This window comes from Amborella trichopoda, chromosome 4 (genome assembly GCF_054954075.1).
Source record: "Amborella trichopoda isolate Santa Cruz 75 chromosome 4, AtrichopodaSantaCruz75HAP2 v2.0, whole genome shotgun sequence".
Taxonomy (NCBI): Eukaryota; Viridiplantae; Streptophyta; class Magnoliopsida; order Amborellales; family Amborellaceae; genus Amborella; species Amborella trichopoda.
Genome location: NC_142339.1, coordinates 25450877 through 25476090, shown reverse-complemented (window position 1 = coordinate 25476090; position 25214 = coordinate 25450877). Strand labels below are relative to the sequence as shown.

The 25214-nt window shown below is 38.6% G+C and overlaps 1 protein-coding gene across 12 annotated transcripts in view; it reads left to right on the top strand.

The window, feature by feature from the left end:
• The first annotated feature begins 828 nt into the window (after positions 1 to 828).
• Positions 829 to 25214, top strand: part of LOC18424793 (alpha/beta-Hydrolases superfamily protein) — a 67294-nt gene continuing 42908 nt past the window's right edge. For 10 of the 12 annotated variants that reach the window (XM_088865021.1, XM_088865016.1, XM_020661760.2 and 7 more), the window contains exons 1-4: positions 829 to 1152; positions 14123 to 14307; positions 23633 to 23737; positions 23843 to 23914. Coding sequence is in view for 10 of the 12 variants with exons in the window: in XM_088865016.1 (XP_088721142.1) it covers positions 992 to 1152; positions 14123 to 14307; positions 23633 to 23737; positions 23843 to 23914 (523 nt within the window). In the remaining 2 variants the exon portion in view is untranslated. Of the gene's footprint in view, positions 1865 to 14122; positions 14308 to 23632; positions 23738 to 23842; positions 23915 to 25214 lie in introns of all 12 variants that reach the window. The other 2 variants (XM_020661763.2, XM_088865020.1) reach the window with 1 other exon arrangement.

Below are 25214 nucleotides of genomic sequence, written 5' to 3'. Positions count from 1 at the left end.
CACAACCATATGTTTATTTTTATGAATAAAATATTGTAGGTTCTAGATTGTATAATATATTTTCTATTTACATGAGCAAAAATATCTGAACAGAGAGGCCGTACATGAATGAGGTAAGCCAAACTCGATAGGATTAAAGCCTCACGCAAGCACCCACTAAGCTTTTTGATATTTCATATGTTACACAGTTGCTAGATGCCCATGTGTCGCAACAGGAAGCTACAAGCCACATTTTGCAGTAATATGGTTGGCTAATTTAGAAATCAGCACGCGAGTCGGTTAAATAATTCATTAAAGCTAACTCGAATCAATTGGTTTTGAAACACTATTTATTTTAAGTATTTCCGCAAAGGAAGGCATATCCCATACATTTTTAGGTTGTTTTTCAAACTTATTTTTTAGGAAAATATTTATATAAGGTTGCAAATATTTTATTAAGACGATGTAGATTTGCACTATCTTAAAAGATGTACTATTTTTTTACCCAAAAAAAAAAAGGCTACTACTCGTTAAATTTGTCTTAAAAGGGGTATCAAATTTACATCGTCTAACTAAGCTATTGCAACTTTATTTCTTTAAGTAAATTTCAGCCTCTGATCCTTTTGGGGTTGGTTTTCAAAACACTAGGTCTGCAGTATATTTTTTTTTTAAAAAGAAAAAAAAAGAAAAAAAAGAAGTAAATGAGGGCACCTCCGATATTTTCTAGGAAATCAGTGGTATATCGAGCGGCACCGTATTTGTGCAGTCGTTGCCGCCCCTACCGATTTGTTGTGCTATGCAGAGTCTCGTTGCCATTACCCCGCTGCGTCTCACTCTCACTGCATCATCAACGACGCTATCATACTCTCTCCATTGCTCCTTCCGCTTCTTTCCCTTTCGTAGCAATTGTAGCATCAGTGGATTCATCCCCCTCTCCTTGTTTCTTCAACCACCAAAGGAGCAGAGGCATCATCACCACCAGATCAGTAGCAGGAGCATTAGCAGTAGGAGCATGGCTACTGCTTCTGCCAATACCATAATAGCCCCTTATGGGTCGTGGAAGTCCCCCATCACTGCTGATGTTGTGGCTGGTGCAGAGAAACGCCTGGGTGGTATGGCCCTTGATGGCAATGGCAGCGTCATCTGGTTAGAGGGACGCCCTAAGGAAGCAGGGTACTGTGCAGTTCTATCTCTCTCTATTTCTAAAATTCCTTTTCTTCTTTTTTGTGCCCTTCTTAGTTGCAGTCACTTTGATCAGGCCACTGATGCCTTTGGTTTCCCTTTGATTCTTTATTTGGTTTGGTATTTGCGTATTTTCATATGTCATATAGGCTTTCTTCGTTGTGCTCTTAGAGAGTGTTAGCAAGTCTTGGAACCACAAGTACTACCCCATGGGCTTAAGTTTTCATTTATGAGGTCTGTTCTTCAAGGAATACACATATAGGTGGTGATTAATACTTAATGGGTAACTTGGTGGCGGGCCTAACTCTTACTTTATCATTTGAGAATCATTGTTGCATAGGGTAATCGAGCTATTCATGAGCTTATTTTCCTGATAAATTATGTGTTAAATTTCATGTGATCCTCTGTTCTAAATAAGTGGTATGATTTACCTTGATCACTTCTGATCGATTGACATATTTCATGCTTACACTTTTGCAATTCTCCTTTATTAAATATTATTCAATTATTTTTAACACTACTTATATGTTGTCGCTATGCAATCTTCATCGGAGACGGTTGGCTTGGAATGCAGTACACCTGCCTTAAACACAAGCCCCTCATCCTGGTTCATGTAAAGACATACACTGAAGGTTCCTGGATCTGATTATTCTTTGTCCCTTGACTGCCTGGATGATTATTTTCTATTAGTGCACTTCATGAGGTAGTTTCATTTCATCCTGTGATAATTATTAACTAAAGAGACTTAAGTAATAATTATTAACTAATCTGGAATGAATGGTGTGGAGATCCCAGGTTACATGTTTATTTCATGTTACTGAGTGTAGTATGAGCAGGATAGTGTTTTATGTGGTCTGTGTGGAATATACTCTGTTTTAGCTTGCCATGAAAGGAAAAGGATCCCTAGAATCATCCCCCCTCTAAAGCCATTATCGTTAGACCATCTACCCTCGAAGTATTCTTCTCAACCTAGCTTAGAAGCAACCAGTAGCTCCCCCCCTCCCCTCCATCCAAATGTCGACAACAGACCCAACCTGTCCCCAAAACTTACACTCAAATTACTGCTGAACCGTTACCTCCTCCAAAACCTATGCCCAAATTCATAACTCTTGAAATTCTTCACCAGAATCTATGAAACTGGGTTGAAGGTGAACAATGGTGGAATAAACCTTCTATGATATAAAATTCTCAGAATTTTACCTTTGTTCTTGAGATTCATGAAAGATTTGAGCAGTTGAACCTTGCTTGACTCCAAAAAATTTGATGCGCCTTTCTTGCTGACAAGAACTAGTGGTTCCAATTTTATGCCCCCTGGAGGTTGTCCAACAATTTAACTCCTTCTCTATTTCTTTTATATTGGATATTACATCTTTGGAGTAATTTGAGGGACCTTGTTGACGACCTTCATAATCTGTTCGTATTGTATGTTTGGGGAATACTTACAACTAAGACAGGAAACCCTTATGAGAATTGGTAGTTTGTATGAGCAGTACAAGATGAATGAATAATTTTGAAAATGCCCAAATAATACCTTAGTTACACCATAGCATGTAAATTGAATTGCTGGTGATGATACTCCCACTTTTATTTATTCGAGTAGCATCGCATAGCAATGATTATTGGGTTGTTGATTGGTAATCACATGATGGTTAGCAATGATTCTTAGAGTATTCTAATTGGTTTGCTTGGGGATAGTTTGTATTGTATGCAGGTGCTTTAGAAAGGCTTAGATCTTGGATAAATGAAATGTTGGTAATTTTGCAGCCAACCACTTGCTGTTGTTTCTTGCTCATGTTATAATATGTTGCTGGTCTGGGTAAATGTTTCTTTCTTGGCTAAAGATGTTTGATTGGCATTCCTCCTCTTGTAGCTTGCTTTGCATGGTTAGCAGTACTGTCAAAGCCCATGATAGTGAATATATTGGGGGCCTTACAGAGAAATATGGGAGATATTTTTTCTGTCTGGAGTCTATGGAATGTCATCTTCTCCAATGTCTTTGGCCATGCTGTGGGATTGCAAGGATGTAATTTGCACTTGTACTAAAACAAGCACGAGTGCTGTGTGTCCTATCTAAACTCCTGGATGCACTTGCTTTCCTACTGATTTGAGAAGGGAATGTGATGCAAAATTAAGTTCAAGGAGATGGGAATTTTTTTATTTTATAATTTTTAGTGGGTGCTTCAGGGATGCATCTGAAATTTTTTAATTGTTTAATTTGGAAATATTAGCCTCGGGGGAGTAAGATGGTATTTTATTTAGCATGGGGACAAGAGTAGTAATTTAATGAAATCTTACTTTTTTAGGGTAAGTTTGAATCTGTTTAGGATGCTTTCTTTATGGAAAAGTTTTATCTCTTTAGGAAAGGAAGAGAGAGGGAGTGATCGTGTGAGTTGAAGATTACTTCAGGATATTCTTGGTGCGTGATCACGTGAATGGAAGGAGAGTTTGAGAGAGAGATAAAAAATATTTTTTGCAAGTATATTTTTAACTTTTATTTAAACGAGCGATGTTCCCCCTTAGAGACTTAGAGTTGATATTTCTTTTGTGAAGAGTATTTTTGTGAATGAAGAAGAGTCAATTGGTATTAGAGCCTGGTTTAAAGATGGTTAATGACTAGGATGGCTATTGTGGATGTTATGGCTGAAGGAATGCTGAACTAGACTGAATGAAAGAGGGCTCGACAACTTGTTGGAGATGGTTATACTATTGCTGCAAAGAGAGATCAACAACAAGGTGCTCCAAATGGATAGGTTTCTGCAATGTTGGATCCAAATTGTGAGGGTTTAATATAGATTATTGTGAATCAAGCTCGAATCTAGGTCGGAGTGGGTTTATGATATGTTTGATCCTCCAATTGAATTCGATGCGCAAAGGCATCAATGAGAGTGTGGATTTGATGGACAGTCAGTTTGCAGACCAAGCCAAGTCCGACATGATTGGCGTACAGGAGCGAACATGAAGGAATCACGTGATTGGCATTGATTTATGTATGAAAGTTTGCCCCCCCTGAGTTTTACAAAAGCTTCTTTGATTGGAAAGATTTGTCCAATTCATAGAAGGTCAAACTTACGGCTCACTAGTGTGGTGGGATCAAGTTCAAGAAGCGGTTTCTAAAGGGAAAAGATAAAATCAGATCACGAGCGCAGATGAAGGCAAGTTTGTTTGAGCAATTTCTCCGCCAAGCTATGCACAAACATTGTATCGATAGTTTCACACTTTCACTAGTTGCATCAAGGTACAAACTCTGTTCAGAAGTATTAGGAGTACTACTGCTTATCCTTCTGTCGTAGGTTAGCAGAAACCAAGGACCAAAAGGTGGTGTATTATGTTTATCAATTGCTAAGTTTGATCCAAGATGAACTCGTTCTTCATCATTAGCCGGGTTGTAGGTAGCCTATCAAGCTACCTTGAAGATAGAGGAATGACAAAGAAAGGGGGCAACCACCACTGACCCATTCTTACAGCGAAATCATCATAAATTGGGAGGCCAATGGCTCCAACCCGGGGGAGTCTCTATAGCAAAGGATGACCTAGCTACTTGTACCCGAGCTCGAACTCGACCCTAAAAGGCTACTAGTTTGGGGTGTTTTAGGTGTAATGAGGTGGGGCACCGAGCCACGCAGTGTTTGTTGACTACAGCCCAACACCATGTCAATTAGGTAGTGCACAACACTAAACAAGGGGTGGACCACAAAGAACACCCAGTAGTTGCTGCTGAAAATGAGGATGAGATCGATGATCAAGTTGATGAAGTGGTGGCCGATCATGGGAAGATCTCTTTGGTTCAACATGTTCTCTCAGTGCCATGTGCACCCCAAGAAGAAGTTTGGCAAAGTAAAGACTTTAGTATATTTGACCCCCAATGTACGTGTAATGATAGTATGCAGACAATAGAAGTTGCGAGAACATGGTCTGTCAAGAGATGGCAGACAAGTTATATCTCAAGGTGGGAAAGCATGCAACATTGAATCTGAAAGCATCCACGTATTTACACGGTTGCATTGTTCAAATGCAACGTTTAGGTACCTTTTATTGCTTTGTGCTTGATTAAGTTTTCTATTGGCTGTTTTTATAAGGATGAAGTTTGGTATGATGTCACACTAATGGATGCTTGCCACATACTGCAGGACGTCCTTGGCAATATGACCACAAAACCATCCATAAGGGTGCTCCTTTTGCAAAGGATGTTCACAAGGTGTATATTATTGCCCTTTCGTATGGAGACTTCACTAAATCTTCCAAAGAAGAGGGCGTGATTCATCTTGCACTCTGGCAGTTTATGGAGGAGAGTGAGGAAACCGGTTAGATTTACGCACTTGTCTATTTCAGTACCCGAAGCCCTTAAACCACTTTTGATGGAGTTTGAGGATTTGGTGCCAGATGAGTTACGTGCTGGTACCTATGCGAAATATGCAACAATCTATAGACCTCGTACCTGCATCGAACTTACTTAAATGCCAACCTATTAAATTAGTTCTAAAGAACAAGCTGAGCTTCAGTTGTCGGTGGATTAGTTGTTGGCAAAGGAGCTTACAAGGTTTAACATAAGTCCATGTGCTATTGTATTGGCTTTGCTTATCCATAAAAGATGGATCATGGAGAATGTGGTAGACAAGAAGGCTATTAATAAAAAGGTAGTCAAATATCTGTTCTCTATTGCACGATTGGATGATATGCTTGACATGCTGGCTGGAACTACAATACTTTTGAAAGTTGACTTGAGAAGCGTCTATCATCAACCTCTCATACATTAAGAAAATGAGTAGAAGACGTCTTTTAAGACAAAGAGTGGGCTGTATCAGTGGTTGGTGATGCCTTTTGGCTTGTCAAATGCACCTCCAACATTTATGCACATTATGTAATGGGTATTAGACCTTTTATTTGCAATTTTGTGGTGGTTTATTACAATGATGTACTTGTGTAGAATGTTGATGCCCATGTTGACCATCTGCAACATATACTAATAGTGCTGAGGGCTGAGAAGTTATGAGTCAATCTCAAGAAGTGTAATTTCTTGAGCAATAACCTAGTGATTTTAGGCTACATTGTGGCTTGAGATGGGGTGAAGGTTGATCCTAAGAAAGTGTGTGCCATAGTGGAATTGCCGGTTCCAAAATCAATGTAAAGGTGCGTAGTTTCATGGACTTGCTGCTTTCTATTTAGAAATTTCAGCACTACCATAGCCCCAATCAATGCTTGAAATGTGAAGCTTTCCATTGGACCCCATCTGCAAGTAAAACTTTTGACACCGTTAATGAGAAGATGACAAATGCTCTAGTGCTTGCATTGCCAACTTTCAGGAAGGTTTTCAACATATGGGGATTGGTGTAGGGCTCAATCAATAAAGAATGTCTATTGCTTTCTTTAATGAATAACTCAATGAAGCACGATGAAAAGTATGCCATGTATGATGTTGAGTTTTATATAGTCATCCAAGCCCTAAGACATTGGTGACATTATTTAGTGCAACGAGAATTTATTGTATACACTTCTAATGATGCATTGAAGCATATCAACAGTCAGAAGAACCTTAGTGCACGACATGCAAAGTGGGTGATCCACTTGCAAGAGTTCACATTTACTATTTGTCACCTGTCAAGGGATCAGAATCAAGTGGCTGATGCACTAAGCCAATGCTCATACCTCTTGTCCACTTTGCATGTGAATGTTGTGGGTCGTGAAGCTATTCGAGAGGCGTATTTGGAGGATCCATATTTTAGCCCTTTGGTGTCTAAGTGCAGTTCAGGTGATCATTCCTGTCATGGCCAGTTGCATTGCTTGAGGGATATTTATTTTGTGACACATGATTATCTATTCCTGATACTTCTTCAAGGAAGCCTCTTGTGTCAAATCTCAATGGCGGCGGACTTAGTTATCATTGTGGCGAAGATAAAACCTATGCATTAGTGAAAGAGTTTTGGCCACGCATGACTAGGGATGTATATCAATTTGTTGACAGGTGCAAGGTGGCCAAGGGACACTTAGAAAAGACATGCCTGTACACTCTATTGCTTGTTTAAACTAGGTTGTGGGTTGATTTATTCATGGATTTCATTTGTGGGATTGCCTAGGACTGCAAGGGGATGTGATTCAATTATGATATGATTCAATTATGGTGGTGGATCAATTTCCTAAGATGGCACACTTTATATTGTATAGGAGAATCACAGATGCTACGATGGTTGCTATTCTCTTCTTTAAGGAGATAGGGCAATGGCCTGGACTTCCCAAGAGCATTACCTCAGACTATGATTATCATTTTCCTAGTCATTTTGAAGGACTTTTTGAGAAAAATAAGTACTCATTGCAATTCACTAGTGCTTATCATCGACAGACAAATGCCAAACCAAGGTGATTAATAGAAGTGTGGGCAATATGCTATGGGATTTGGTTGGAGAAAATGTGAAATTGTGGGATTTGCTATTAACACAAGCTGAGTTTGCGTATAATGATTCTCTAATTTACTTAATTAGGAAGATTCCTTTTACAATGATTTATGGTAGGTCTCCTTTGCATTTTCTTATCTTAATTCCTGTACTTGTGTGTGGGGTTGTGGATCCAAATGATGTGAGCACACTTGAATATATGAAAGAGTTGCATGAGAAGGTTTGAAGAAATTTGGAGGAGAGCTATGACAAGTAACATGATGTTGTGATGTGACACTGTCATGTGCAACTGTTCTATGTTAGAGATCATGTGATGGTGTATCTTAGATCTGAATGATTTCTTGTTGGAACTTATGCAAAGCTTAAAGCAAGGAAGATTGGACGTTGTTAGATTTAAGAGGAAAATCAATGGCAATGCATATGAAGTGAAGTTGCCTAGTGGGTAGAACATCTCTCTAATCGTTAAGGTTCGAGATCTATTCATGTTCCATGGTGATGTCTACTTAATGGAGTCGTCTTTTCCAACTCGTGGAGGATGATGCATACCAAATTCAAGGAGATGGGCTGATATGTTTTCTTTATTGTATTGTTCTATAGTGGTTGGTTCAAGGATGCTTTGAAACTTTTTTATGGTTTAATTTGGCAAATTACCTTAGGGAGACTAAGTGGGTATTTTTATTTAGCATGGGGGACAAGTGTAGTAATTTAACCAAACCTTTCTTTTTTAGAATAATTATGAATCTACTTAGGATGCTTTCTTTATGTAGACGTTCTATCTCTTTAGGAAAGGAAGAGAGGGAGTGATTGCTAAAAGTAAGACTATGTGACCTAGGCAAGTATAAATTGATAAGACTATTTCTTTCTTTCTCTTTATTTTTCCACCTGGATCACTTACAAGTGTCCAAATGCAATTATAGGAACCAATAAAACCATAAAGTATGCCAATGACTCTCACTTACTTGCCATTAAAACAAATTCTCATTAAAAAAAAAAAAATCTGAAAATTACATAACTCTGATTGGATTCAAGAAAGCATGAAATAAAATAATACCGCATACCTTGCCTCATGTTCCCCCTAAAGACTTCGTAAACCCCATACTAGGTCTCCTCCACCAATGGCACACGGGATTTCGGTTTGACCTTGTCTCAGAACTCAGGAAGCCTAGATAAAACCTCTTGAGCGTAGTGTTTCAAAAAGCGCTAGGCGGGTCCTAGGCGGTGGGGGGGGTCCAGGCTGCCCAGTGCCTAGGTGGGCACCTAGTAGAAATATTTTTGTTTTTGGGTTTTCTCTTTCTAAAATAGCTTCTAATGGGTTTTAGGTTTCAAATAAATCTAAAACCCACAATTTTACCCTTGTAGTAATAAAAAAATGACTCAAAAATACCCTCAAGGAGTTGCAGTTCCGCCCCTAGGTGGGGCGCAGGCCCTGGGCGGCTGCCTAGGCGCGTTCAGGCAGGCGCCCAGGGATATCCGCCTAGGCGCCCGCCCAGACGCTGGGTGGTTTGCTTTTTGAAACACTAGTTGAGAGCATGACATGGGATAGGGCTTTGACCATGGCTCAACACAAAATTATAATGCCGAGCATGTAAGCTTGGGGGGTGCCACCATTGTGGCTTGGCTGTGCCCCTAAGGGTTTTTAGCTTCTATAAAAATTAAAGTCTTAACTAAAGAGAGTGAGGAGAGAGAGAGAGAGAGAGAGAGAGAGAGAGAGAGAGAGAGAGAGAGAGAGAGAGAGAGGGTGTACCTGCCTTTAGGGCTTAGAGATAGACCAATCCAAAACAAGGTGTGGAGAATAGGTCCCCCCATAGGGAGCATTTATAGAATGGAGGCTAGGGTTTTGGGGTTTAGGGTTTTGCCATCATTATGAGACTCAATCTTGACATTTGACCATGGAGACTTGTGGGATGAAGAGATATTAGCCCTTTATTCTTTAGATCAGCCATCATGATTGAAAGGAATGAGGTGAAACTATTATCCTTCAGTTTCCACAGCTCTATTCTCATCAATTGATTGTGTAGAGAAAATACTATGTTTTTGCAAGTCTAATTTCAATCAATCTCTACATTTAATTGTAATCAATCAAATCCACTCCATTTCACTTTTCCTTATTTTCCAAAACAAGTAGGTGTCTTACAACACAAGCCACACAAAATAGGAAAGAGACTAGAAGTGGGGCACTCATGGGAAGCCTTGTGGGCCCCACACCCCCAATTGTGGGCACATATGTGGTAGGCCCAAAAGTCCAATGGGCCTCCACACCTTAAACAATATTTTAGAATAATGATAGGAATTTTATAAAACCAATAACTAGTTAGTTCTCTCTGAATAGAATAAATTCAGAAAATTGATTTTTTCTTATTTTAAAATCCTTTTTTCAATTAGATAAATTTAATTCTCAAAAAATAATAATCCTTTTTTCAATAAAATAAAATATCCAGAGAGGTCTAAAAATGCATTTTAATTATCTAAAATATAATTAAAATATAATCAAACAAATTTAAGAAGATTTGATGGGAATTTGGATCCAAAGAGTTAGGAATACAATAAATATATTGAGGACTCCATCCTTTCTAGGAACCACATCTCTTCAAACTGACCTTATAGTTCCCATGACCCACAACCTTTCATAGGGGTTCATGATTAGACTCTCACAGTTAGCCAATAAATGGAGACACGTTCTTTGTCCATGGATTACAAGTCCCTCCCTTAGGACAAGTCCAGGCCCCATTCTAGCAGTATTCATGTACACAACACACCCTCATCCAGAGGGTTGCTTCCTGGACTGTTATATAGTGTACATGCTGTACGATGGCAATGATGAGGATTTCAGTCCTTGTCATCTCCAGCCAACCATCACATACATGGGTCACACCCAGACCCTGACCAACCACCTTGGGCACACCTCTGACCTTATCAAGGGATAACCTCACATCGAAACCTTTACCGCTTGTGCACAAATGCTTAGGGCTACGAGTTTTAGACATCAATCTGAGCCATAGCCCGTCGAACCTTTGGTGAGTCATGGCATCAGTGATGCCTCACAGTCCAAACTGGACCACACTCCCATTGGAGCAAATATTTCACTATAAATAATTCAGCATATGCTCTCGTAAGGCCTTTAAATGACCACATAACCCCAGCAATTGCGTGAGGTGAAGATGATCACTATAGGATGTTCTTGGTGGTAATCACATGAATGGAAGGAGGGTTAGAGAGAGAGAAAAGAGATTGTTTTTGGAAGTTCATTTTTTTTGTATCTAAAGGAGGAATGTTCTCCCTTAGAGACTTGGAGTTGATATTTATTTTGTGAAGAATACTTTTATGAACTAAGAAAGTGCTTCTTCTTCCCTTTGGCTTGATTTACAGCTATTCTTCTCTCTTATTTGTTGCTGATCTTCTCTTGTTAGTGTATTATTAGTAGGGTGCATTGAATTTCCCACCTTCCTTTCACATCAGAATGACAGGCTTGCATCCTAGAGATTGGGCGGGTTGTCTTGTTCTTATTTGTCCTAGCCAGAGTCTAGAATGGTTGGTCTTCTTCACCATTTAGGGGCTTGTGACCAAATTAGTGGTTGCTGCATGGCAGTAATAAGTCATTTAACCTAGGGGAATTTTCAAGGATCGGCATACAAGAACCACTCTTAGATGGTTTTGTCTATTGATAGTGTAGTGTTGATACATGTATCTTCCTCCCCAGTTATTCTTCCTATTATCTAACGCACAAAGAGTTGACTCTTCCATTTTTTCCACCAGGGTTAGGATTATAGCTTGCTAATTCTAATGAGTGGGTTATTGATAGTGTGTTCTCTACTGTTAATTTATTGTCCTTTCACATACTTGATGGAGACTCATGAAACATTGGAGGAGATACCCAACTCCGACCTTTTGGTTGACTGTCTCTCGATTGGTTGGGAGGCATTTGGCATTCATCGGCTTCTTGCTATCATCTCAATGTCTCTTTGCTTATGGATACATCCATAATCTGCACAAGGTGGGAGGCTCTTGGTGCTTGGAGTCATTATGCATGTGGACTAAGCACTGCACTTGTTGCTTTTGAATGATCTCCTATCATATGGATCTAAATAGGTGTAAACTTTTTTAAAATTTTATGGCATATTGTTTTAGATTTCCCTCATTTATCAGTACTTTGTTGCTCAAATCCTCTTGCAATTGGTATCCTATAGTAGGTTTATGGATGTTCGTCATCATCATCATCCAAGCGTTGTCCCAACTATTTGGGATTGGCTACAGGAATCTTATTCCGCAATTCCGCTCTATCAAGGGCCATACCTTCAGTCAGATCATAAGTCACTATATCTTTTCTCACTACTTTCATCCATATCCTTGGGGGCCTTCCTCTTGCCCTTTAAGAATCTTTAACTTGAACCTAAATGCCCCTCATAACTGAGAGCTGTTCTAGGTCGACGTTGCACATGACTTAACAACCTAAATTTACTTCTCATTTGATCGCCTATTAAAGCTTCCCATAAGTTTTCTTTCATGTATTCATTATGAATTCTATCCTTCATTGTCTTGCCATTGATCCATCTCAACATCCTCATCTCAGCTAAACTCATTATATGGATAATGTTGTTTTTTGACCGACCAACATTCTTTCTCATAAAGCATGGCTGGTCTGACAACCATCCTATATAACTTGCCTTATGGTTTCATTGGTCTGCGATGATCGCATAAGACTCCAGAAGTGCATCTCCACTTCATCCACCCCCACCCAGCTCTAATTCTATGAGCAACATCTTCTTCAATCTCTCTTTTCTCATGGATTATCGACTCAATATATCGAGAATAACATTTTTTAGGTGCTTCTTGTCCATCAATTTAACTAATGCATTGTTTCTGCTCCTATTAATGCTAAACTTGCATTCCATATATTTTGTCTTACTTTGGCTAATTTTAAAACCTGTAGATTCTGAAGTATCCTTCTAAAGTTCTAACTTTGCATTTATGCCATCTCTAGTCTCATCAAGCAAAACTGCCATCTGCAAACAACATACACTAGTGTATTGCATCCTGTAGATGCCTAGTTAATGCGTCTATAACCAAAAGAAAGAGATGGGCTCAATGTTAACCTTGATGTAAGCCTACTGTCACTTATTCTCCACTAGTTGTCATCAGATTAGTTTGCTCTCCCTTGGATATATCCCTATCATTGTCATTGTATCCTCTTAAGACTCCTTTCTCCAGCACCCGCCAAATTATCTATCTAGGTACCTTATTGTTTGCTTTCTTAAAATCAATAAAAATTATGTGTTGAGGTCTTTTCACTTCTTTCTAAACTTCTCAATTAATTGCCTACTAAATAGAATAATTGACTCAATGGTTGACATTCCTGACATATTTCAACTGATTTTCTGATACACTTATTTCATATTAGTTGTTGCTCAATCATCCTCTCCACAGTTTCGTAGCGTGGCTCGTAAGTCTGATCCCTTGATAGTTATACAACTCTTATGTTTTTTTTGTTCTTGTAAATGGTACCATAGTACTTTTCCTATATTATCTGCTATTTTCTTTGTTATCAAAATCTTGTTGAACAACTTGGGAAGTTAAAATATGCTAATCTCTCCTATGCACTTCCAAACCTCAATTGGTATACCATCAGGTCGTAGAGTCTTTCTTTTCTTCACGTTTTTTAAAGCTTCTTTAACTCTAGATATCCTAATCCTACAAACGTATCTATGACCTCTGGCCTCATTTATGTCAGTTGTCCCTTCTAACGTTGAATTCCTAGAGTGATCATCATTTGACAATTTCTGAAAATAAACTCTCCACCTTTCATTGACCTCGTCATCCTTCACCAACACCCTCTGATTTTCAATTTTAATGCATTTAAGATGTCTAGGTTCCTACACTTCCTTTGTGTCATATTTGCTAGTTTGTAGTGCAGGTTAAAAGTGGAATCTCTTCCTCTAGAGATCTCTTTTCTTTTGCAGTTCGATTGTTGGTTCTTGGTGAGTCTTATGGACTCCATCTCTTGGCTACTTCATTATGGTTGAGGTAAGGGGCCTCAAGGGTGGATGGATGAGCTAGATGATCCCTCCTAGAGTTGGGACATCATAAAATCAGTTTTGTTGAAGAACAGACTCCAATTTTTTAGCTGCTAACATGGCTTGCAAATTGTGTACAATCTTTCTATTGGTGCCCCATTTATTTGATGCTTCTTTGATTCTGGTTCATCTATAGCTGATGGATGCTAGCACAGAAATGAAATTATATTTTTTACATGGATTGATATCACGGATGAGTGAGAAATATCCTCGAGGGTTTTGGGTTTCATTAGCTTTACATATATATTTTATATTGCTTTCAGTCGATTTGCATGTTATAACCCATTCATTACTGGTACCTTCTAAATGTGCATCGACTTCTACAACTTTACGTTGTTGGTGTGCAATATACATGTGTCTACTATTGAAATCTTCATGAGGCATGGTTTAATTAGTTGTGGTGACTTTTATTCTTGTATGTTTTTATTATTGATACATTGTGCTTATATTTCAGCATAATTAAATATAAGCTGCTTATATCTCGTTATTATGCAATGAGGTGTGCAGGCGGATGGTTCTTGTTAAAGGTCCTATTGAACCAACTGATGTGCCTAGTGATATCACACTTCCAGAGTTTTCCGTGCGGACATTAGCACAAGAATATGGAGGTGGTGCATTCACAGTTTATGAGAATGTTGTGATATTTTCGCATTACAATGATCAGCGGCTGTACATGCAATCTATTGATGGTGGTAAACTTCTTATCCGATATGCAAGGTTTATGTCATTGTACTACTGAGAAACTTGCTACCTATCTTGTACTGCTCTCTCTCTCTCTCTCGCTTTTTATTTTTAATATATGTATCACTAAGTGGACCTCGTACCTTGTAATGTTTTAAAATATGTGAGGCCACATCCATGCCAGGTGGACCATCTCGAGTTTGCGGCAGTTGAGATAACACACACTCACACATATATATATGGACCTCGGTTGCCCTAGGTGGTGGGATTTTTTCCACCTTGCCTTGAAGCAGCACCTAGGTTGTTGAGGCCACTGCCTTTTACAAAATCCCATTTTATACTCAAAAGATGTGGACAAGAGGCTGGAGCTGTACAATGTTCCTTTTTGTATATTGAATTATCTTTTCGAACACCATATGCATGGATTCTGTACAAACTGGCTGATGACAAGGACTGCGAGGGCCATGTCACTATGATTTATAGCTAGATAAGCCAAGCTTCCTACTAGTCTCTTATATAGAGTAGAAAATATAATCTCTTTGATATTAGTAAATTTAACATTTAAATTTTGGGGACTTCCATGTGTAGATATTCTTCGTAGTCATCAATCATCATTGACTTTCAGCACACTCTTAAGGGGTTGGGTGATGTGGTACAAAGTCTAGGAACACTTAAATTGAACCGAAAATCAACTCTAAAACAGTCCCCTTATGGGGCAAATTACATACCACTCACACCAACTCAAAATTGAAACCATTAGTTACATACAATGGAAATACACCTTCACATAATCAAATTACATGAACCAAAACTGCCCCAACAGTTACAACAGAGAATAATAACTATAAAACGGAGGTATTAGAGTGCCAAAAGTACTCGGGAAGCCAATGGTTCGAATCCCTTGTACCCGACCCATGATCGGGGCTTCTGAGGACTTAATCTTGTTCCAAAGATGAGTGCATGAGTAGTTTATATGACACAAGGGTATCTATCCAAAATGGGAAGCTTAAACACCTTTAAACCCCTTCTTATGGTCCACAATCGATAACAAAATCAACCCACAATAGTTTGCAAAAAGAACTAGGAAGATCCGATCAAAATTGAGCAAGATAGAGCAAAACTATGTAGTATAGTCCACCAGACCACCAAAACAGGATTGCATGCAAAAGTGTGGACTTTGAATAATTCAAAGAGGTAATAGATCTCGGGAATTTGAAGTTTAAGTATAAGAAACACACCAAAAAAATCGTGTAGAGAAAATCAAGGGTAAACTATGCTCATTCAAAGGAACATCAAGGTATGAAGCTTGTAGTCAAATGGTTGACTACCCTATAAAAGGCAATCATAAAGATCACATGAACCAAGGGGTAAAAGGTTTACAAAGCTACTGTAAGTAAGAATTTACAGCAAGCTTTGAAGTAAAAGAGGATGAAGAACAATAGAGAAAAACTCAATGGAGGGTTACCTTGATGATTGCTTAAGATGAACCTGATCTCATATAATAATGACCACCTTAAAACTCTAAATATGTTCAATGGAACAAGTTCTACAATGGCTGGTACATGGAGCTCATGGGAGTTCTTGCTCTCTCTCTAGATTCCATTTTCTTGTGAAATTTGTTTTTCAAATATGGGGTTATGTTGGACCAAAAGATTGTATTTATATGAAGTGTTTGAGTAAGATTAGATCTCAACCCTTGATGCTTCTCATCCCCATCCACCGCCAAGATGAAGGGACAAGATTTGCCACCATTATCACCTACTAAAACCTTAGGTCAAAGCCACATTTACCTTTTTGTCCTTAGCCCTATACTTTTATTCTAAACATGTTCAAGTGTACTTACAAAAATGCCCTCAACATTTCTTTAATTCAAGAATGCTGAGAATGTTCAAGGGTAAAGGGCAAAATAGTAAATGGCATCATGGCATGGGAAAGGTGAAAATGAGGGTTATGACACCACCAATAAGGTCAACCCAACCTACACCTTTTACATACACTCTACACCTTCACATGGGTCACACCAATGAGGTGCATCCTCATAAAATATCCCATGGAATGTAACCTATGTGCATATTGATTTTTACAATAGTTTTTATTTAAAAAATTCCCTTGGCTTCACACAAGCCAAGTATGTCACATGTGTGACAATAACCCATGTGATTAAAATGCAACCTTAAATTATAACCATATAACATAAGGTTTGGAAATCAAATTAAATAATTAAGTGTAAAAAAGGGGCTCGTGCCCAAAATAGAAGGGGGCCCAATGTGAGGGACCCAAGGTGCCACGTGGCCACCCTATGGCCACTCGGGTGCCACGTGGCATCCGCATGGATGTCCTCATTTGGAATTAAGGGCAAACAATTTTGAAAGACACATTTTTGTGCTTTAAAAAATCCAGAAAAAATCTCCAAAAATCCTAATAAATATTTGAAACATGTTTACATCATTTCTCATCATAATTAAATCAGAATAAAGGTATATGTGAGATCTTAAGGCTTTGACTTAGTAACATGAGTATTCTATTGGGCTAGTCTCGAATGATGTTCTATCGGTGTCTCAAGTTGACCCAATGGACTTATGCTCCATAGTCTATGGCAGAGACACATAATTGGTTACATCAAAGTCATTGAGTCAGAGCTTCCCACTATCTGACTTCTCAATGGCTTATAGGTGTATCCCTGTGGGACATATTACTATTCTATTACAGGGGTCTCTTCCAATGATGGAAAATACATATGGAATAGTGGCTTCCCTTGCGAATGTATCTGTACATGCTATGGAATGGTCTCGTGTTAGGATATGGACTCATGTCCCTTAAGTCTTGATCATTCCATACAGGGTCAGCTCTCATCACAAGACACTCGGGTTCTTTTACACTCGATTGGTAACTCCAAGCCCTGGCTAATCACATCAATTATGAGGCATTCTAACCTATATTTTCTTGACTCGGAGCTGAACCTCACACCTCCTAAAGATATCACTCTCTCAAAGTGTAAACTCTCAATACCTCATACGCACTTGGGGTATTAGAACCTGGGCCCCAGTTCGCAAAGTACCCAGATTCTATCTCTCACTCACTCCCACTGAGCAAGAGACTCTTGGCATTAAGGCCTTGAAAGGTCATATTGCTAACATTGGGCTGGGGGGCACCTGCAGTAATGTTCATTCTCAAATCTACATTAGATATAGGTTTGATTTAGGTATGTTTAGGTCAAGTTTCGTTATGTTTCTTTTGGTTTATTTGCTTTGTTTGTGTTGTTTCTTTTGTATGTGATTTTTTAGTCCCTCATCAAAGAATTAGGTCATGTATTCCCCTCCTCTCCTATATAAAAAGAGGATTTGGATGTCGTTCCTTTTGAGGGAATATTTGACAGGATTTAGGCCCCTTTTGTAAATAAATTAAATTGGTAGGAAATAAAATGTTATTTCACTCTCTTTAATCTCGAACATGTTTTCCTCTGTTTTTCTTTTGAACATATAGTTGTCTCTTTCAATGGAAACTTGGACTCTAGAAACCCTTGAGAAGTTCTCTCTAGGATTTTCCGCGTGTAGGGATTTGTGGCCTTTAAAGTCTGTGAGAGCATGTAAGTATGCACTTTAGTGGGGCTATATGATGGTTGATTGACCTAGGATTTGGCAGTCTGTGGGCCTAGTCATGTACAAAACCTTTTCCCTTAGTCATAGGTACTACCTTTGAGAGTTTTATGGAGGTTCATCCCTTTTAAAGGTAGAAGAGATGCTCAGGGGTATTATTATAAGCCCAAGAGAGCTTTTTGGTCTCTTGTATGCGGATGTAAGCTTGTGAGAGTAAGGGCCAAATCCTCAACAAAGTTCTGCACGACATGTACATATGACAACTGCATTATGAGAAGCAACACTATAAAGGGATGTACATGTATGTCGAGAGAGTTTCCCCTTGCAATATAGTGATATGTGCCTGTGACTTGCTCTTATGGGGAAAGTAATCCACGTAGTAAGGCTGTGGTTCTACTATTTGTTGGCCAGTGTTGATCGGCCAATCAAGAGCTTCTGCACATGATTGTGGGTCATGGCTCATGTTGAGTTGTCTTGAGAAGATAGTTGCGGATTACGGATCCTGACACAAGTGGAGTGCCTTGACAATCACTTATTTTTGACCTACTGGTAATAGTTCACTTCTAGTAGTATTTCTGTGTATTTTAAATTTTTAATAATTCATAAATATTGTTTTTAACTTTGTTTATGTTGTGATTTTTGGATATTTTGTACAATTTTAAATTATTTTATAAATGATAACAAAACCATAAAGTTTATCTATGTTATTTCCTAAATAGGGGTGTTTTGAAATTTTTGTTTAAAATGTGGTGGGACCCATTTTATTTGAAGAGGGTGGTTTATCTGAAAGGAATAGTGCATATTTAGAGAAGGAGTTGAAGATGTATAGCGGGTGAAGGCAATGGTGCAACCCAAAGTTCTAAGCAACCATACCTCGAATGCTAATCCAAAATCATAAATTGTTCCTGATCCAAGTAACTCTTTCGCCCTCTCAGAGAATGTTAATTTGGACTTACCAATTGTTATTCGCAAGGGTACATATTCCTGCACTCAACATCCTATAGGAAACCTCATACCCTATAATTCTGTGTCTCCCTCTCATCGTGCCGTCATATTTGCTCTGTGTTCTGTTAGAATGCCTTCCAGTGTTGTAGAAGCACTTTCACAACCTCAATTGAAAGCTGCCATGGCTGACAATATACGAGCACTTGATCGGAATAATACATGGAAAATCACTAACCTTGTTGAAGGGAAGAAGGTCGTAGGATGTGGATGGATATTCTTTATAAAATACAAAGCTGAAGGTACCATTGACTGCCAAAGGTTTCACCCAGACTCCTGGTATAGGCTACCAAGAAACTTTTGCGCCTGTGGCCAAATTGAACACTGTCGGGATCATTCTTTCACTAGCTGCGAATAAATCGTGGCGACTCTATCAGCTAGATTTTATGAATGCACTCTTACGTGGAGAAATTTGAGAAGAAATCTAGATGGCCATTCCTCTTGGTTTTCAGATTAAGGGGGAGACAGGAAGGGTTTGCAATTTAAAATGCGGCTGTGCGGTCGCATCAAGCTTTATGCGCTGCTCGGCACATTGCACATGACCGCTTATGCAATTTGGAGAGATGGCGCCTGCTGCGTCTTGCATCGACTGCATCATATTGCATATGTTGTTTGCTATTTTTTTCAAAACTTCTCGTGCAGGGGTAATAAGATCATTTTGACCCCCGAAAATAGGGAGAAAGGGTTTGGGGAGGAATTAAACCTCCAAACATCATTTTTCAGCCACATCCGTTGCTTTTATTAGATCGATTGAATAAAAAAATAAAAAATTGGCGAAAATTTTATTTTGTTAAGTTCTTCGATTTGTGTATTGGTTGATGCTTGGTTGTTAATTTGTACCTGTTAATTTGAGGAAGTTTAGGCGAACTTGTGACAACAATTCAAGTGTTTAGGATTTGAAAAACTGAAATTTAGAGTCTCATTCTCCAGACCTGAGAAATGATGATGATTGTATTGACTCTTCTTGAGCTTGACTTTTGAACTTTTTAATCTACATAGATGTTTAGTTTGTAGTATTTTGTAACTTTAAAGTTTGTGGTTGCAAATTTGTGCTTATGGTTGTTGGTTGTTGATTGTTGAATGTTTTAGGAAGCTAGTTTCAAGTTTCTAGTTTCTATCAGGGGATAGTGGATACCGAATCTCTGAAAGCTAATACTTTTGGGGTTAATGAATAAACTAAATACCTGCTATCACATAGATCGCCTTCATATTTTTCTATGTATTAATATATTTTTTTAGATTTTTTAGAATTTTTTTATATTTATTGACCGCATCGTGGCGATGCACCCCTATTCGGATTGCATCGAGCTGCATCGCCGCATTGGCCCCCCCAATGCATACGGCCGCATCCCGCATTTTAAAACATTGTTTGCATGTTAAATAAGGCAATATATGAACTTAAACATCTCCTAGTGCATGGTTTAAAAAATTCAATGAGTCTTTGCTGAAATTTGGGTTCAAAAGGAGTGAAGCTGATCATACGCTCTTTGTGAAGAAGGGTATTGCTGGAATTACTCCCTTATTGTGTATGTTGATGATATTATTGTAATTGGGGATAAATTCAAGGACATTGAGGATCTTAAATCTTATATAAACAAGGTCTTTGATATCAAAGATTTAGGACCCCTTAAGTATTTTTTGGGAATTGAAGTGGCGAGATCAAAGAAAGGGATAGTCATCTCCCAGAGAATGTATGTGTTGGACTTGTTACAAGATGTTGGGATCTAGACCTACAAATACTCTTATAGAAGTCAATCATAAACTACATGGAGAAAGGGGAGAGCCACTCGAATATCCAAATCAATATTAATGAATAATGGGCATGCTTATATATTTCACAATCATTCGACCAGACATTTCTTATGCGGTTAGTGTGGTTAGCCAATTTATGCATGCATCATGTAAACCCTTCCTCGATGTTGTGTGGACATGCATAAATTGGGTACTGTGGTTAGTGTGGACAGAACTGTCATTATCTTTTGTTTAGTCCTTATTTATCTTATGTCTCTAACCATAAGTTGTAATTGGGGTTATTACTTAATGTTATAGTCACCGACTTTCCCTCTCTCTCTATCTCTCCCTTCTTCGTCATCATCTTTATTTTTTTCTCTCTTTCTCTGGATCCTACCAAACTATTTTCTTCTCTACTTTAATTTCAACTGATGTGCATTAGATCCTTAGCTTATTATTTTTTATTGGATGATACTCGTAAGATGATGTTACCTCATGCCAGGGCCAATGTACTACATTTGCTTCACTTTGGTAAATAATCTAATGCCCTCATTATCGGGCTTTGAACCAATGTGAAGCAAACCTCATTAGATATTTATCTGCGATGGTTTTAAGATTATCTAGGATATTTTAGAAAAACGGAATTTTTAAATACCTAGTTAGATGTATTTTTAGTTTATTTGTGGTGATTACTTAGAGAATACCCAAAATCTTCCCTTAAATTGGCTGGTGTGCTCCTCTTCTCAAATGAAGAGGTCTTTAAAGCGAATTTAGCAACATGGCTGTTAACAAGTATGTCCTATAGTCTAGATTAGTGTTCAAAAAATCGGTTCAGGGTAAAGTTTGGCCCTTCGTTGGTCCGAGCGACTCGGGTATGTTTGAGTCAATTTGTATGAGTTTACCCCAAGTAGCCCAAGAAGCCCAAAAAGATTCCTAAAATTCTTGAAAAATATAACAAATTAGAAAATTGGAAGAACATAAAATAATTTTAAAACTATAAAAGCATATAAAACATGGGAGATATATGAATTTGAATTGAACTTGTTAAAAATAGAACAATTATATGAATTTAAATTCAAATTGAAACCTAAATTTTGAAGTTGAGCCTCCAGTCTTTGCGTTGTGCAAACCAATGCCCCCAATCCTTGTCAAATCCATCTCAATCACTTGAAATCGAAACCCCCAACAAGATTTAGGATTGAGGATCAGATGTTGTTGATCCGAGCTTGTAAATTTGAAATACAAATCTGTTGTATCCGATATGTTCGTGTATCTGTGCGTATGTATGTGTGTGGAGCAAGCCTATGATTGGGTAAAGAATCGAAAAATGGGCTTAGAGAATGAATTTCATCAAAGATTGACCATTATGAAGAAATGACAACTGTCTGAAATTGGGTAAAATCTAGGTTGAAATTTTCAACTTCTAACTTTTGATGCTTTTTTCTCAAATCTGATCTGTATAATATATTGATCATGGAAAAAAGAATATAGGGCCGAAATTTGGATTAAAATTGGTGTATAGGGTGAGAAATCTAAAACAAAGGAGGCTGGATTTCTTCCCCCCTTCATATTTAGTATAGGAGCTGCTTATGGGCATGATACATTGCTGAGTAGTCGACACATTGTCAAGTTCAAATCGACTCGCTTGAGTTGGCGAGCCTTGGTTGCGATACTTGATATTGATTTTCCTTATCGGACCTCTTCATAATTAATCACAAAATGCAAAGTAGTTAGCTGTTTCATTTATTTCGGTTAATGCTCTAGCCGTGGGGTCGCAATCAGAATGAGCTGCTTGGGGATGGGAGTTTGATGGTGGATCAGATAGGCTGTCGATTAAAAACATTAGGGCCTGGAAGTACGTTACCCGCTCACACCCGGTCAGGAAATCATGATGGAGCTTGCTATTGCTGGGGAGAGCAATCCTCAAGGCCTTGCGACCTGGTGCTTCTAGGGTCCAGGGCGGTGGCGTCGGCTTTTACGATTCTCTCTTGTCATCATTGAAACAAGGAGTGGCCAACCCCGAACCGGGCGAGACCAACAGGAGATGGATTCCATCCATAATGAGTGAAGTGATCGAACTACCTTATGGCCCCTAATTTCTATGAGATACAGGATATTCAAATCTACAATATCATTTTCGCTTTTTACTCTGATCCTTCTAAATGGTCTAAGGGCTAGGACCTCAAACTTTCCCTCCTTACCCTTTCCCAAGCCCCGGTAAAGGAGGTGATTTGTGTTAGGTAGGCAGCCAACGTAAACTTTGCCAAAACTTTCCATAAATCCTGAATATACGTTATTTGCTCCCTTGATAGAGTAGAATGACAGACTAAGATTCGTGTGGCCGAACCAAAGTAGATGGGAAAAGGCTTTGATGCTGATAGCTTTGATGCATCTAAATTTGTAGCTGTCTCATCTTGGGTTCAAATTCATGGCTAAACTGAAAAACACTTGCTGCATCCTCAAATTCTTGGGTTCGAACGAAGCTAAGCCACTTATGCTATAATTAGGTCTCGTCTCAGTTAGTTCATATCAGTGTTTCAAAAATTGGATTGGCCGGGATCGACAAACTAGTGATCTATATCGGTGATTGGACCAATTCTATGATGTGTAATGGGTCCAAAAATATAAAATAATGATTTTAATTTTAAAAAAATTAAAATTGAAAAATAATAACAGGAGAGAGCCAAGTGATTTGGCTGATTTGGATTGCTAGGTTCCCTGAGAGACTTGCCCCTTTCTTTGACAGAACTAGGCAAGTATTTCAAAATCAAACTAATTCCTGCTTATGACTGGGAATTGGGTATGTTCGTACCAATTCTGAATCCGGATCTGCGATTCTCGATCCAAATCCATAAATTTTGAATAATTCTTCATATAGAATACATGGATTTACCAAATATGTTGAAGTCAACATTTTCTTGTGGAGTTTCATGCTACATGTAAGAAATTTGTGTTATAAATTATACGGAATATGTTACTAGATCTCATTCTATGATGTTAATTCCAGGTGGCTCCCCAGTTCCCATTTCCCCTGAATATGGTGGACATGTGGTATGTTATGCAGATGGAGTGGTCGATAAACATTTCAACCGGTTCATTACTGTAAGAGAAGGTTGGTTATTTTAGATCTGAATCTTGACAATAACATGCCTCCAATTTGTACTATTGATTCTATTGTACTTTATACTTGATGCTAACTTTAGTAAATTGTTGGCAGATCATCGGGAAAGTAGCTTAAATCCAAGTACAACGATTGTGTCTATAGATCTTGAAAGTGGAAGCCTCAAAGGTAAAAATGTTGTATCCTATTCTACTATTGAAAAAAACATAGTGTCATAATCTATGTTATTTCGCAAGTGGGCCCTGCAAGTGCACGCTCCTTTATGAATGACTTTATTAAATAGTTGTATATATGTATATTTTGTTAATGAAGTTGTGTGTGTAATGTTGTCCTTTTTGTGGTTGTTTAGATATTGAAATTGACTTCTGTTGTCAAAGTGAGGCTTAGTGTTGGTGTCATTATAAGCATGTCATTTCCTATCACATCAGATCACAAAAGGTCTCTATCCTCCTCGCAAGTACTCGGAAACAATCATTGTTGTTAAATATGTAAGGAGGCTTGATTTTGCACTGGGAAACATTGCAGCAATGGCCTTAAGATGGTGCTCCAAAAACAGTCAAATCTACAAAAAAACAACAAAGCAGAATTTGCCTAGAATCACTATCTTGGACTTCGTACACCCCATGTAGTCTCCTAGATTGATTGCTCACCGTCTAGAGTGTAAGTGCCCTTCTTTTCAATTGGTTTGGGGTGAAAAGTTGCAGGTAAAGTGTTCTAGGTTGGAGGACTTTTTTCCCCTTTGGATCTCTCACACTGATCTGATTAGAGGAACACTCAACACCACATCCAACTCTCATACAAAATCCTCACCTTCTCTGTTTTTCTCTTGCCAAAACTCTGAAAGAAGACGACATAAATCTCTGTTTTGGTTACGGTAACGATCATGAAGTTGTACGTTACATGCCCTCTTCCTCTCTCCTTGAATCTTTGAACAAGTAGCTTGGAAGAAACCTAGGCATCTCAAACTCATGCACCTCCCTTCTTTTCTCTTTCTTTCTTCTCTCACCTCATAACCCTAGGAGGTTTGTCTACCCCTCTTTCTACCTTATAAACCATGTGAAGGCTAGTGTCACAAGGCCTAATCTTGAATTTAGCAATGTGCAGCCTTAACACCTAGCCAAGCTGCTATGGGTTAAGTTCAGCCTATCCACACAAACCGAATAAAGGGACTTATGCACACACACAACTCACACCAACAAGAGAGGCTGTGGCCCACTTTATTAAGTTGTACACTTACAATGTATACTTCCATAGATGCCTTCTCAAGGGTCTGAGCTAGGGGTTTATATAACCCCTCTTTACAACTTTTTGCAAAATCAAATTCGTACACGTGGTGGCCAGCCACAGGCCAAGGCTTGGTTGTGGGCAGTTGGCAAGCAGCCAGGCTCCCCTGGTCCTGAACGGTTACGCATGAGGCCGCCTCCCTCAGGCCACGACCTGAGGTGATGCCTCTTAATGGGCCATCATG